The 15,730-nt window shown below is 29.9% G+C and overlaps 2 protein-coding genes across 5 annotated transcripts; both read left to right on the forward strand.

The window, feature by feature from the left end:
* Positions 1-314: 314 nt before the first annotated feature.
* LOC113847488 (levodione reductase) lies at positions 315-2,153 on the forward strand. Its single transcript, XM_027476633.1, has 4 exons — positions 315-452; positions 535-749; positions 832-1,061; positions 1,628-2,153. The coding sequence occupies exons 1-4, from the start codon at positions 361-363 to the stop codon at positions 1,904-1,906; spliced, it is 816 nt and encodes a 271-aa protein (XP_027332434.1). The 5' UTR covers positions 315-360; the 3' UTR covers positions 1,907-2,153.
* Positions 2,154-10,662: 8,509 nt separating this feature from the next.
* Positions 10,663-15,667, forward strand: LOC113845859. Of its 4 annotated transcripts, none has more exons than XM_027473512.1 (13): positions 10,663-10,977; positions 11,449-11,743; positions 12,280-12,584; positions 12,703-12,795; positions 12,916-13,006; positions 13,299-13,392; positions 13,662-13,759; positions 13,956-14,025; positions 14,269-14,366; positions 14,451-14,567; positions 14,657-14,733; positions 14,858-14,902; positions 14,985-15,667. In XM_027473512.1, exons 2-13 carry the CDS (start codon positions 11,510-11,512, stop codon positions 15,448-15,450), a joined length of 1,788 nt encoding a protein of 595 aa, XP_027329313.1. In that variant the 5' UTR covers positions 10,663-10,977; positions 11,449-11,509; the 3' UTR covers positions 15,451-15,667. The 4 variants fall into 4 exon arrangements, with proteins under 4 accessions (XP_027329313.1, XP_027329312.1, XP_027329314.1 ...); XM_027473511.1 differs by having other exon boundaries at positions 10,849-10,977; positions 11,415-11,743; positions 12,271-12,584; XM_027473513.1 differs by having other exon boundaries at positions 10,930-10,977; positions 11,470-11,743.
* Positions 15,668-15,730: the final 63 nt, after the last annotated feature.

Consider the following 15,730-nt stretch of genomic DNA (forward strand, 5'->3'; position numbering starts at 1 on the left):
TTATCTGTAATTTATGGATATTAATTATATTCAATGTTAATAGTTTTCACTTACATATCATTATAAATAATATCAATTAATTTAAAAATATTTATAACAAATTTATATTATAACTTATAATTAATAAGATAGATTTAAACAAATGATGTCTAAAGATTAAATTCAATATTGATTATTGTCTGAAAATGTTAGTTAAAACACTAACAATATATGAAGAATTTTATTTATTCAAATTTATTGTAGTTTTTGATAATTTAAAAATTTGTGTTTATTAATTCCTTATAAAGGCCTTAAATTAAAATTAGTAATAAATTGTGGGCAGTGGGATCGGAGGCGAGCGGGGAAAGTGTGTGACAGAGAATGGAGAAGTCAGGAAAGAGAGTGTTGCTGAGCTCAAACGGCGACGACATCTCGCAAGGCATTGCTTTCCACTTAGCCAAACAAGGATGCAAGTGGGTTCTCCCTCCTTGGTTCGATTACTGGGTACTTGATGTATTCATTCAATTAACTTTGTTCCTTGATTGATTGATTCAGGGTGGTTTTGATGGGGGAGGAGAGATGTCTAAATAGCATCGCACAAAAAATCATGGGTTCCCTCTCCCTCAGAAGCAGAGACGCTGATCCCGTGGTGCAGGTTGTTGGATTGGACTTGCAGAGTGAAGACGAATCTGCTTTCAGTGAGTCTGTCGATAAGGCATGCCAGATTTTGGGGAAACTGGATGCTTTTGTAAACTGTTACACTTATGAAGGTAAATTAATATTAATATATTAATTCTCATAGTATGATTCTGTTACCAATTGGAAGTAATCTAACCGTTTGAAACTAAACAGGAGAGATGCAAGAGCATCTGGATTTAGCTGAGAGTGAGTTCATCAAAATAGTCAAGATTAATTTTATCGCTGCTTGGTTCTTGTTAAAGGCTGTTGGCCAAAGGATGCGGGATTTCCAGAACGGAGGCTCCATTGTGTTTCTGACATCCATAATTGGTGCTGAGAGAGGGCTTTATCCAGGAGCTGCCGCTTATGCCTCAGCCTTGGCTGGAGTGCAGCAGTTAGTTAGGGTAAGAATAAGACAGTATCTTTCTTTCTCTCTTTCTTTATATATATTATTTATTAGAAAAATAGGCTTATCAATTTCATCGCTGTATGTTGGATGTGTCCTTGTATGTTGCTGTTTCTTGGATCATTCTACAAAATTGAGACAACTTGTGTTTTCTAAGACCCCAATCATTCCTTTCTGTGATTGCCTCATTTGCTTTGGGTATACTTGTGATTTGGGTTACATCTTGCCATGTTTATTGTTCATGTCAACGCACGAGTAAATTGTGGCAAGAAATAATCAGCTTTGATTTGGCTGAGGTGATATGCACAATGGATGTGGTGCTTATTTTATTGAGTCATTTTAAGAAGTTTTGCAAGCTAATGGAAAAGGCATAATTTGATCAGCTATGATGATTCAAGTCAAATAATGTTTTCAGTTGATAAATTAATTGTAGAGGTGCTGTGTGATGTGTTATCACACAATCCACGAAATCCTTTGTTTGAAAGTTTGGTGCTCTTTGATGTTATCCTCTTATTATCATTTTAAGTTTATTTGTATCAAATAAATACTATCTGTTTATGTCAGGCTTCGGCTCTGGAGATAGGGAAGTACCAAATCAGAGTTAATGCGATTGCACGAGGCCTGCATCTGCATGACGAATTCCCATTATCAGTGGGAAGGGAAAGGGCAGAGAAATTGGTAAAGGAAGCAGCGCCACTTGAGCGATGGCTTGATGTTAAGAATGATTTGGCGTCTACAGTCATCTATCTTATCAGTGATGGGTCATGCTACATGACAGGAACAACCATATATGTTGATGGAGCACAGTCTATAACCAGGCCTCGGATGCGGTCCTTTATGTGACTTTTCATCCTAAGCTGCTACTTATGGAATTTGGCTATGGATAGCCAGGACATTTCTTAAAACCACACACTTTATCGGTGGATTTTGTTAAAATAAGTTTGTCGAAGTTTGTCGAACTAAAATTATGTTTGACTGCAATCATATTACACATGTAAGATGTCTGAAAGTGGGGTCGTCTAACAGGTGGCCAAAGTACTAAATTGAAAATTTGGGATAAAAAAGATACATCTATTGACATGTTTCATCTCCGAAGGCTTTTCGTTGGCTATTGCTAAATTTAAGTTCAAACTCCTCAGGCGTGGTAACAAAAGTTTGCACCCTTGTTTGATCTTACCTCAGGAGAAATTAACCCGCCCGAAGAACTTGAAAAGAACATGGAAGAGAGGCTTGATTTTAGTGGTACATTGTAATAGTAATGTTAGTTATAATATTTAAAAGAGAAAAGGTTTTTTTATACCAATATAATTTATAATTCATTAGATATAAGTTAAATAAAATATTTAGATTAAGTGTAAGAATTTTTAAATTTATAATCGTGAAAAAAGATCATGTCTCTATTTATAAATATCTAAAAATTAATTAATTAATGAACTTTTTGAGCTTTAGTTTTTTTATATTAAATAGGATAAAAAACTCAAAAAAATACAAAAGTTTAAGCAAACACTCTACGCCAAGAAACTCCTAAAGAATCCAGGATCAAGGGAAGGGGAAGCTCTAGTAAAACAAGATATATCATCCTCTGACTTATGTTTAGTCAATCAATCAGCACAATAGTTAGTTTCTCTCAAAATATGATTTAGCTTAACAAACTTAAATTTTCTAAAAATGTTTCTAATTTTATCAATGATAAAAAATAACGGATGAGCACTACTTTAAACATTAGTTACTAAAGAAATAGCATCATTAGAATCACATTCAACCCAGATTACATTGATATTCCTAGAGACAACACTCTCAAGACCCTAATAAATTTTTCAAAGTTCTGCAGCAATGAGGGAACAAGGAGGGAGCACCTTATAAAACCAAGCTAGAAAGGTCCCCTTATGGTCACACAGCAAACCCCCGCAGCTAGAACTACCAGCAGAAATAAGAGCAGTGTTCAGCTTGAATTAGTCCCTTGGAAGAGGAATCCACTTAACAAGGCTTCTAGGTTCCAAACCATCAACAGTATGATTCTAGTTGCCCCTGTCACAAAGAACCATATAGTCAAAATCATTAATTATTTTGTTCAACAAAGCATCATAGGATAAAGAAGAATTTTGAAAAACCACACAATTTCTATTACACCAAAAATTCCAACTGATTATATCAAACAATTTACTCCAGGATAGAAACAAGGTAAACTGGCTACTGAATAGATTAAACTTCAGCCAGTTATGAAGATCAAGACTGAAAAAATAAGACCATTGGTCAGGAGGAATAAATCGATTCCAAATTTAGGAGGCACAATTACAATCTCTAAGAACATGAACAACTGTCTCAGGAGATTCATAACACCTAGTACACAAAGGAGAAGAGGACATTTTGTGACTATATCTTTCCTCATTAGTCAAAAGCTTACCATGAGCAACTTTCCAAAGAAAAATATTAATTTTTGGAAGACCCTCACAATCTCAAACAAGTTTAAAAATATGATTATCAACCCACCCACTTAAGTATTGACCAGCAATAAGAGAATAGGCTAATTTGAATGAAAAAAATACCATTATTAGACAGTCTCCAAAAAAATTGGTCCTCATCCTAATTCATCAAAGGGGAAACAAGGCTAGCAATAGAATTACAGATAGAAGGAGGAAGGACATGGTGAATTCTATCCCAATCCCATCTATCCTGAAGAACAAAAGAAGCTACAGGTTCATTCAAAACTTCTCCAACAAAAGGCTAAATAGCATATTGAGACAGATTTTGATAATTTGGAAGCCAAAAATCCTTCCAGAAATTAACAATCATCGCATTCCCTAAGGACCAACCCAATCCCTGATAGAAAAAACCCCAAACAACAGACATAGATTTCCAAAGGGGAGAGGTTTTATTATTAGTATTAATCACAGGACTTTTGCCTAAGGAAAACTTGTACTTCTTACACATAACCTGGGACCATAATTCAGAAAGACAAGAAATAAACCTCCACTAGAGCTTCGTGATAAAGGCTTGATTGACCAAAGCAATCTTTCGGAAACCCAAACCACCCTCACTTTTGAGTCTACAAATTTTATCTCAACCTATTAAATGGCACTTCCTACCTCCCAAGGATCCCCAAATAAAATTCTTACAAAGAGTATCAATTTCTTTACAAACAGATTTAGGGAAAAGGACAATTTCCATAAAATAATTAAGGATGCTCATAATATATGACTGAGCAAGGATAACTCTACCAGTCATGGATAACGAATTCATTTTCCAAACAGAAAGTTTTTTTCTAATTTTATCAATTATGAAAGCAAAATCATGTCTTAATAATTTTAAATTACTAATTGGGATTCCAAGGTATTTACCAAACTGAGAGCAAGATTTAAAACCAAGCTTTGTACTCAATTTCATAGACAGACTGGTATCACATTTTTTAGAAAAATACACAAAAGATTTATCTTTATTGATAAACAACCCAGAAGCATAACAGAATTCATTCAAAACCTCATAAATAATCCTAGCATTCGAATTATCAGCTTTAGTAATCAAAATAATATCATCAGCAAAAAACAAATGAGATATCCTAGGACCCCCATTACTAACAGAAAAAGGAATTCAGCAACCACTATTAATTTTATCCTGAATAAGATAAGCAAATCTCTCAAGACACATGACAAATAAGTAAGGGGAAATGGAATCTCTTGCCTTATAACTCTGCCAGGTTTAAAAGATTCAGTCCTATAACAATTCCAGTTTAAAGACATAGATACAAAGGACACATAATATCTAATAATATCACACAACTTTTGATTGAAACCTATGTTCTTAAGTGTATCCGTAATAAATTGTCACCTAAGCCTATCATAAGTCTTTTCTACGTCAATCTTAATAACTATGAAACTACTACTAGCCTTTAGGGTATTAATAGAATGCAACAACTCTTGCAAGATAATAGTGTTGTCAATGTCTTATCTCTGAGGAATTAAATTGGTTTGACTGGCAAAAATGATATGAGGCAAAGTAGCTCTAATTCTATTGGTTAAGAGTTTGGTTATAATTTTTTAGTTTTATTATGTGATTGTAATTATGTATCTATTACTATTTTTTTTTCAACTTTAAAATAATTTTAAGATCATTTTGTTCTAATTATTTTATTTTGACTTATATTTTGAAGAAATTAAGATGAATGATGTAGGATAATTAATTGAGACCTAATAGAAATTAGAAGGGGTTGAGGCCATTTTGTTGGGCCTGCTAGGGTGTAATCCGTGGTAGGGAGAAGAATTTTAGCTTGACCATGTTCTAATAATAAAAATATTTAGTCTCTATAAAAATGAATAAAATTAGTTAAGTCTTAAAAGATATTTTGTCTGTTGTAATTTTAAAATTGTTGAAAATTATCTTTATCATTACGGGACATGCATTTGGAGACCAGCAACATTGGTGATTATTCTAAGGTAGCTTTTTATGAATTTTTTTAAATTAAAAAAATTTATGAAGATCAAAATCAATAAAAATATTTGGAGGACAATTAAATTTATCAAACTTTACAAGGACTAAATTCAACAGCTGAACTTTGTATCTAAATTTAAGTTTAGTATGCATAAGTGCACGTATTATTAGTAGTAATATTGGTTAGTATAACTTCTACAAGGAAGGTGTTAATAAAGATCGACTTTGTTAACGACATTGTGAGTTTGCTCATGACTGAGTTAGTAATAATATCGCATCATGGTCTGGGTCACTCTGCAACTCTTGTATCTTGATTGGATTGAAACAGCTTTGAGTTTATTAATTTTTAAAACCACAAAGATGCTGCTAAATTCTTAACATCAGTCAACAAGAGACGATGGGGTGTCTTTCTAAATATAAAGAAAAGTTTGTTAAACACACACTTACGACCATTCCTTAATCCTCTTTAGACCGTTTGATTTGATGCCTTCATTAAAGAAAACATCAATTGATATTTTTAATGTATGCTCAAGACACAATAAAAGTAACAAATTTTGTAAATAAAAATAAATTTTTATACATTAATAATATTAAATGTAGATAAATTTTAAATAAAAATTATTATTTATTATTTTTAAATGTAATATATTTTAAGTCAAACAAACACTTAACCTTTGCAAGACAAGACAGCAGAGAGTTCCAGCAAATATTATTTTAACAAAAACTAGTCACTGAATAACAAATTTTATCCTACTTTCTTTATTTTATTTTATTTTATTTTATTTCATTTTATTTACATTTATTTTATTTTATTTATCTTCACTCTGTATCTCATTATTGAATTATAAAAACCAAATGTTTATTATTAATTCTTAGAAGAATATATATACACACACATATATTTATTCTTAAATAAATCAAATTCAAACATTAATTAATTAATTAGTTTTAAAAAATCAAACTCAAATCTTATATTACATAATGTAACTTTTTTTACCTGTATTTGTAAAATTTGGTAACACAAATCCATTCCAGTTGAATTGTATCACCCTTTGTCAAAATAAGTTTGCATTATATATTTATATTGTGATATTTTTTCCCACTTCGATTTATGTAAGGAGTATAATTTATTCTGGTAAAACTATAATAAAAAAAGGTCGTGTCATAATTTTGGAGACAATGTTACATGTAATCTTTTTTTTCGTTATCTATAAATATGAAATTTCTTTCATTTATTCTATTTTAATTATTTATCATCGTATCTTTATTTTCTTATTTATTTATTTTAATTTTGTAACTCATTAGAAAATATAATTGATAAATTTAAGACGATGTAAAAGAACATTTTCATGTGATAATTGTATGATATGCTTTCAAATGACTACTATCAAGCACATTGTGAAATTGACTTTACCTATTTTTTTAATATATAAATAACATTTTCTTTTAGACTTTTTTTGTGAAATTATATTTTTGTTTAGGGAAGTCAAATATTGGGTTGTAAAGGCCTAACCCATGGGCTGACATGCAGGTTCAATTTCGGCCTTCGTTTCTCCCTTATTTTGTTGTTGAGAAAAAGAAAACACTTTGTAGCCGTCTTCACTTCCCTTCTCATCCGAGTCGGCTCCAACCATCTTTCCCCCCTCTCTTTTATGTGAGAATTTTTATATATAATAAATATTTTTTCTTTTCATTTCTTAACTCAATTTTTCAGCTGTCAGGTTTGTCTCTTTTTCTTTTCTTTTCAGTCAACTCACTAATTTTTTTAATTTTATTTATTTATTTTTCTAAAATTTATTAAAATTATTGTTTACTCCCACTTGTCATAGAGTATAAGATCAAAAATAATACACAATTTTATTATTATACCGAGAAAGTCATTGAATTAAAATAAAATGGGAAAAAATAATAATAAATATTTAAAAATTTATTGTTTAAAGTAAATGATTTAATATTAATAGAGCTCTCTTCTGAAACTTAGTTATGGAGCATTATGTTGAGGCTGAATTTTATTACTTAGAAAAAAAAAATTATTATTGGATAGAAAATGACACCAAAGAAATTCTATCGTTTATTTTTGTTGTTCAAGACAATTCTCACCCTTTATATTATATAACTTAATTTCTAAAAATAAAAATACTGTAAAATCTATTCAATTTATTAGATTTAGCCATACTTATAGGAAAGCTAATTATTATACTGATGATTTACTAAGTTAAGCTTAGATAATTCATTGTCTTTTTCTTGTATTGATTCAACCTCTCTTTCTTTTTTTTCTTTTTTATCTTGATTCTCTAAATCTTTCGATTCCAAGTTTGACTCTCAGATTTGATTTCTTGTGTGTTATTGATCTTTTAGTCTCTTTAATTAAAAAATAAATAATAAATAATTTAATATAGTTATAATTAAAAGATTTGTCTTTTTCATTATTATTTATTTATTTTAAATGAGAATATTATTTGTTGAAAGATCAAATACTACTACGAGGAATATGACCGTGAAGTGGCAGCAAACAATTGACTGCTAGGACAGCGTATACATTACCGAAAATAAAAATTTTACTTTTTATTTTCTAACTTCATTCTAAATATATAAAAGTTTACGATAAATATGGATAATGATGATAATTACTTAAAGAAAAATTTTATCTTTGAAATATTTACTAAGCACTTTAAAATATAAAACAATATAATTTGGTGATTTATAAAAGAAATTTCTCATCTTTTTATTTTGCTTGAACGGTACTTTAAATTTTTCTGGTAATCGTCACGTCGTGCTTTTATATTAGCATCATTTTTATATTTAAATTTTATTTTAGCACTTATATGAAATTCAGTTTTTATTTGGTTTTTATAAATAAATTTTTAAATAAAAATATATCTTACTACCAAACACGTAAATTAATTGAGAATTATTTTATCTTAACCTATAATATTATTAAATTATACTGTATTACAATAAAATAAAATTTTTAAATAATCTGTATTGCTAACGTTGGTGTCTTTCATCTATTATTTAAATATTTTAAAACTTATCGTTAAAACAAAGTAAAATAAATAAATATAACGATTCATAACAAATGTTAATAGTGATTTATTAATTTTAAACAATTTAAGTATAAATTAATGTATAAAAATTGTTATGAAAAATTAGTATTTAATAGTTTGATAAAAAAATATTTTAGTGTTATACTTTGATATTTTTGAAAAATTATTTAAGAGATCTTTCGAATATAAAATTTATATGCAATAAATTAAATACTTTTGATGCTTTTTTTTCTATTATTACGATAGATAAAGTTTATTATATTGATTATTAAGGTAAAATTTAATTAGAAACTAACATTTGAATTATTATATTTAAATTTTGTTCACAAAATAAATAAAATTATATTTAAAAATGTGAGTAACTTTAATTATAAATTTTAACATATAAAATAAAGAAACAAAATTAAAAAGAAAATTATCACAACTTTTTTAAATAAAACGAAAAATGACTTTATTCCTTAAAAATTAATCAACATTCTCTATATGTAAATCATAATAAATAAAAGTAAAATACATTTTACTTAAATCTCAAAATCATTTCTCTTGTAATAATATTTATAGCCACGTTAATTTAAATAATATTATCTATAATCATTAAATTATATTTTATTGGCTATCATAAATTATCATAATACTTTTTTAACTTGTGTTCGATTGTGAATTTTTTTTTACCTCTACACAAAATATGTTTCTATTTTAGTCTCCTTATGAAACGTATTTTATATTTTAATCCTTATAATTAAAACTTCTATATATACACTAAAATGAAAAAGAAAATATTATATATAAGGAATACAATGAAAATTTATATTATATATAAGGATTAAAATAAAAATATTAAAATATAAAATAACAATTTTATAATCAGCATCACAGATTATTTTAAAATATTTTTTTAGAGAGTTATTTACATTAAAAAAAAAAAACAAAGAAAAAACAGAATTCATATAAAGACTAGAATAATATTTAATTTTTTTACTATATTATAATATCCTGAAAAATTATTATGAAAATTATTTTTATTAATGCAACAGTGTATAATTCAATTAACAATGTAAAAAATGCAATAATAATACATAATATTAAAACCCATGTTATTAGGTCTCCATCAAGTATCAACTAATCATCTACTTTATCTTCTTTTTGGACAAATGCAATTAGTTATTAAACTTACGTAATATGAAATACTTTAACTATTTTTGTGCGCTCGTAGAACGAGGATAACACACAAATTAATAGATATAATTAGTATTTATATTAAATTATCTCAATTTTATAATGTAACATTTTTATTATTTTTATATACAATCTTATAATAAATGTATTATAGAATAACGCTATTTTTGGATTGTTATGATATTCGTATATTAATTACGCAAGTTATATTATATTGTGTAAACCTAAGTTTTAAAAATCTAGGATGGGAGGGTGATGTTTCAAACTGTGAGCATAAGAAAAAGGTTATAGTTATTTTAATTTAAGAAAGCAAGTAGAGATTCAAATGGACAATTTCTTAAATATCATATTCTATTTAACTCTATTTGACTACTTCCACAGAGTTAATTATTTATATTTTAAAAAATAAATGTTAGGTAAACTCAAAAAGGTGTTTTGCGTGATTTGACAAGTAATTTAATTGTTTAAATCCAAAAAAATGTCCAAAGAACATTTATGTTTGTATTTCCCCTTCCAGTCTGCGGTTAATTACAAGTCCATAAGAGGAGACAGGAAATATAGATAGTGGAAGGTGATAAACGTGCTGAATTCAACGCTTGTGACAATGTGTACTGCTTTACCAACTGTAATTATTTTTTGATAATTTAAAATCAACTCTTACAGTAATCATGGTGATAAACAAAAATAGTACAACTTAAATATCCAATTCTTTTATTAATTATTGAATTGTCATATTTTCCAATATCATTAATAATGTTAACATAAATGAAATATTAATTATAAATTGTAGTTTATGTGATGTGGATCATATAAGACAGATAAGACTTGGGAGGAGTAAGTAGAAAAAAAATGGTGGGCTAAAACAAACGAACCGGGACATGGTAGGCACAGGGCGGTAGTGCATTTTCACGTTGTTCTCTTTCATACGTAGTACACGACAACGACACAATGAAGCAGTCTTCGTTCCCATTCCATCTCTTCACTATCATGCTTCGTGCCGCGAAATTTCCTCTCCTTTCAATTCCACTCACGCGTCTCTTTTTTAATTTAACGTTTACTTCCTTTAATTGTTTTTTATTTATGTCTTACGAAAATTCACTATCCTTCATGCACCCATCATTCCCTTTCAGTCAAATTCAGAGTCGTATTTTCCCTCCTACATCTCTTTCTTTCTCTGTTCCCTGCGACTTTTATTCCATCCTTGTTATCACTTCTTCTACTCTTAGCTCCCATTTCGGACTTTGATACTTTGTAAATACTCAACAGGTATGCTCCCATTCAAACATTTTTGGTTCTTATTCTTAATTTATACATAATTATATGTTTTGTTTGTGTTCTTACTTCTTGTGACAAATTATGCTCGTTAATTTTAATGTTTTCATTTTAACCAAGCTCAATTAGCATGAGATATATACCTGTATATACAACTCAAGTGAAAATAGTTAGTTATCGTGAGAATGGGAAAAACAAATATATATAAAAAATGCATGCGATTTATTTAAATGATTGTGTAATCCAGATTTATAGCTGTTAAGTTGAGAACGGTTTTCATTATGCATAATATGTGTGTGTGTGTGTGTGTTTGTGTGAGTGGAATTATTCAGTTACGAATGTAGATGTTGAATTTATAGCTTGAATTTTCAAAGTCATTCGTCTATTGTAATTTCTTTTTTTTGCTGTTTGGTTTCCCATGTTATACATTGATTGAAGTTGCAAAGTCACTCCTCTCTTGTAAAGTAAAGAGTGGGATTTGTGCAGGAGTTGATTTTTTCTTGGGTTCATCCCCCTTGAGAGAATAATGGGGTCGGTTTGCTCAGCCAATAAGGTTAAGAAAAATAAAAATGCAGAGGTTGGAGAGAAGAAGTTGGGGTCTGAGGGGAAGCTTAAGAAGTTAAAGAGCATTGTAAACCGGATAGGAGATTCTAATTCTAATTCAAGGACTACAGATCATGGTAAAAGGCAAAAGAAGAAAAACTCTGGATTTTCCAGTGAATTCAAGCTATCCACTCCTAACACAAAAGAAGAAAAACAGGTATGTTTCCCTTTGCTGATATTAATTTTGTTGACACTGGTGACAGCATACATATTATTCTCGTGGTATAGTAATGTTGTACTAGGAAAACAGTTATGGGGTAATTAAAAAAATGGTTGCAATTTATAGAGAAGGAGCAACTTTATGCATAGTGGTAGCTAATCATTGAGGTTAAAGACCTAAATTTTCCCTGGAACAGTTAACAAATTTGTATGTATGACTCTTACTATTCAACCATTTTGTGGGTGTGTATTAGAAAAGTAACTCACTTCCAAAAACTATCACATAAAAAAGGATTGTTCAAGCTTTATAAGAAATTTTTTAATCATATTTTTTTAGCTGACGTGAGACTTCTTAAGGTTTGTGTAAAAAAAAACTGTGCAATTATAGGCAGAAAATAAATTCATTCAGTGGTTATGTTTGTCTGAGTTCCTTGAATGGCATCTCTTATTCTGTTATGGAGACTTTGCATTGGAATTTTGATGTTTTTTTATTTTGATGAATGATGATGTCTCTTCTTTTCACGGGGCTCCCAGAGAGGCTCCTTTCTTGGAAGAGCTGGAGAGAGGGCAGTGGAAGTTCTGGACACACTTGGTAGTAGTATGCCAAAGTTCAGCACTAGTAATGGGTTTGCCTCTGGCATGGCTCCTAGAGGGAATAAAATATCTATATTAGCATTTGAAGTAGCTAATACAATAAACAAAGGAGCAATTTTGTTTCAATCACTGTCTGAAGAAAATATTCAGTTCCTCAAAAAGGAGATTTTACAATCAGAAGGGGTACATCAATTAGTTTCATGTGATACAAAGGAGTTAATAGGTCTTATTGAGGTTGACAAAAGGTTGTTGCTTATTTTGAGCATCATAAACTTTTCATGTTGTTTTAAATCCTTTATATGTATGTATATATATTTTCCTTTCTCTAACATTCTCTATCTCTGAATTTCGGCGAATTTGTAGGCAAGATTTTAATGTCTTTACCCGGGAAGTAGCTAGATTTGGAAATACATGCAAGGACCCTCAGTGGCATAACCTTGATCGATATTTCTCAAGGTGAGTTTGCTTTCTTTTACATGCTGTCTAATGAGAAGATTATGCTAACTCGTTCTAATTGAATTCTCAGATAATTACAAACATTTAAGATCAATTTTTTTATCCCATGAACAATTTCAGATTAGATTTTGATATCTTGGGCAACAAACAACCAAGGGTAGAGGCAGAAATAATAGTGCAGGAGTTGACCACACTATCTCAGAATACTGCTGTAAGCAAATTGTAGTTTTAATTAAGTTTTGTTTCTATGATTTATCTCGTTGGTTAACTGATAACTGAGCAATGAGCCTAGCATTATGTTATGCTGCGTGTTTTGTTCTTTTTCTTTTAGCATAACACGTATTTTGTAGCATACGAAGCCGATCTATTTATATTTGTTGTGTGTTAAATCTATGATTGATGTTGTATTAGCAGTGTTTCCTATTCTGATATGCTTAAAGTTCAGCTTTCGTCCTGATTTCTATTGGTACCTTCTTTAAATAATTTTTGTTCTTTCTGAATAGGAATTATATCACGAGTTGAATTCATTAGACCGCTTCGACCAAGATTATCAACAAAAAGTTAAGGAAATGGAATCCTTAAATCTTCCCCTCAACGGTCAGAAACTGCACGATATAATTTTCTCTAAAGATTTTTACTTTCATTTCCAATGATGATTTTAGGTTTTATCATTTGCTAAGATTATTATCCTTGGAATCTATCTTGTAAAAATATTACAGTTATTTCCAGAAAGTCTTAGTTTACAATGTTCTGTGTCTACTGTTATCAGCACAAGAGTCTTTTGTTTGATAAAAACACACTCTTACGAAAATTATAATCTGCAATAATTAATTCATTTTTTATAGGTCTGTTCTTTACCATTGTAGGGGACAGTCTCACAGCTTTTGAAAGTGAGATAAAGCATCAAAGAAGGCTTGTGAGGAGCTTGAAAAAGAAGTCTCTTTGGTCCAGAAATTTGGAGGAGGTATATAATTATGAATTTAATAATAATTTTAAAAAATTATGGGAAGGAATATTACATTATATTACTCATTTGAATCTACCATAGACTGCTGAATTCATTCATTTTCCTACATTCCCTCCTCTGAGTAGATAAGTTTTGGATATCAGTGCACAAGTATTTTAACAGTGGACTCGTTCTGTGGATTTACTTGCTGCAGATAGTTGAAAAGCTTGTTGATATCGTTACCTATATACATCAAGCAATTTTGGAGTTCCTTGGAAACTATGGTATGGGATCATATCTCCTATGAATTCCAAACCAACTATTATGTGTCTGATATAATTATTTGATATATTTAAGCTATATGCATGCCCATATGTTCTTGAATCACTTTTTGTCACTTTTTAATTGGAAGATTATAAAAACACATGAAGACTTATCGTCAGAAAATAGGAGCTTCTGATTATTAGTTTTCTAAAATTTTATGAATTTGTCTTCTAAAATTTTATGAATTCGTGGATTCATGACAGGAACAACCGTTCTCAAGCATAGTAGGGGTTCTCAAAGACTGGGTGAAGCTGGTCTTGCACTGCACTATGCTAACATTATCAATCAGATAAACATGATTGTAAGTTTGTACCAATTGCTAACCTAACTAATAGTATCCTTAGCAAGTTGTCATTGTTGTCTTAAAAAAATTAACTTATATCAGGCATCTCGCCCAACCGTTCTTCCTCCAAATGTGAGGGACACATTGTATCACGGGTTGCCTAATAATATTAAGAATGCACTTCCTTCACGGTTGCAAAACGTTGATGTCACAAGAGAGGTATCCCCTCCCATCATGGTCTCGCTTGCTTCTTGATAATTGCAATATTTATTTCCTGTTGTAATATTCTAATTGGAAATCTTCTATAGCTCTCCATCACAGAGGTCAAAGCTGAAATGGATAAGATACTCCGGTGGCTCACCCCACTAGCCACAAATACGACCAAGTAAGATAACATTTTTTCCTTGCACATGCTAACCTTGTTTGGTTATTTGAAGAATAAAAAGGGTCAAAGTCAAATATTCCTTAAATTGTTTGCTTATGTAATTTATTTATTTTTCCTTTGGCAGAGCAAATCAAGGTTTTGGATGGGTTGGAGAATGGGCAAATACAAGGTTAATTTTTTTCTTTGTATTTATATACAGTACATTTCAAGTTAGTGGTACGGTTTGTGGTAATTTTTGTTGTGAATTGCAGTAATGAATATGGTGAAAACATGGCCAAAGAGAGTAACCTGATACGTCTCCAAACACTTTATTATGCTGACAAGCAAAAAATAGACTTTCACATTATTGAATTGTTAACTTGGCTTCACCATTTGGTTAACTTTGTAAGATATAGGCATAATGCCAAGAGGCCAATGCCTACAAGAACTTCTCCTAAGCGACTTGATTGTCAGTCAAAGATGCTGCAATTTATATCCTTAGACCGAATTAGCAAGCCATTAGGAACTCAACTTTCTCCAGAGGATAAGAGATTATTGGAGGAGGTAACTATAAAGAGGAGTAGTCCGGGAGTTAGTAAGAGCGAGGATCTCGCCGTGACCAAGAAAAAAGGAGCCAGAATTTGGCCCTATAGCAAGAGTGTAGGGGGTTCACCTGTTACAACAAAGGGTTGGGAGCACCCAAACTCAAATGTTTTGGATACTATGGATGGACTATAAGAAACTTACATTTTGTTTATTTACCTTCCAATGTTAACATTTCATTTTATTTTATTTTATTTTTACTATTATTAGTTTAAACTAAGGCCTCGTCTTTTGATTTTCAAGTTAAATTTTTTGTATAAGAAAGAAAGATAGAAGAAAATAACTTTCATTTCTTCGGGTGATATTTTCGTATGACATTGATGAATTCAAACTGTTTATTATTGGAAGTCTTCATTCTAACGGGTATAAAAAGTTAAAATGTGTAATTATATAAATAAATAATCAAATATATATA

This window comes from Abrus precatorius, unplaced genomic scaffold (genome assembly GCF_003935025.1).
Source record: "Abrus precatorius isolate BTA unplaced genomic scaffold, Abrus_2018 Scaffold8, whole genome shotgun sequence".
Lineage (NCBI taxonomy): Eukaryota > Viridiplantae > Streptophyta > Magnoliopsida > Fabales > Fabaceae > Abrus > Abrus precatorius.

Excerpts from the sequence above, each read along its gene's own strand:
- LOC113845859 (XM_027473511.1), top strand. The coding sequence starts at position 11,510 with ATGGGGTCGGTTTGCTCAGCCAATAAGGTTAAGAAAAATAAAAATGCA. Across the intron at positions 12,796-12,915 it reads CTTGATCGATATTTCTCAAG|ATTAGATTTTGATATCTTGG; the intron begins GTGAGTTTGCTT and ends GAACAATTTCAG. Across the intron at positions 13,007-13,298 it reads CACTATCTCAGAATACTGCT|GAATTATATCACGAGTTGAA; the intron begins GTAAGCAAATTG and ends CTTTCTGAATAG.
- LOC113847488 (XM_027476633.1), top strand. The coding sequence starts at position 361 with ATGGAGAAGTCAGGAAAGAGAGTGTTGCTGAGCTCAAACGGCGACGAC. Across the intron at positions 453-534 it reads TTAGCCAAACAAGGATGCAA|GGTGGTTTTGATGGGGGAGG; the intron begins GTGGGTTCTCCC and ends TGATTGATTCAG. Across the intron at positions 1,062-1,627 it reads GAGTGCAGCAGTTAGTTAGG|GCTTCGGCTCTGGAGATAGG; the intron begins GTAAGAATAAGA and ends TGTTTATGTCAG.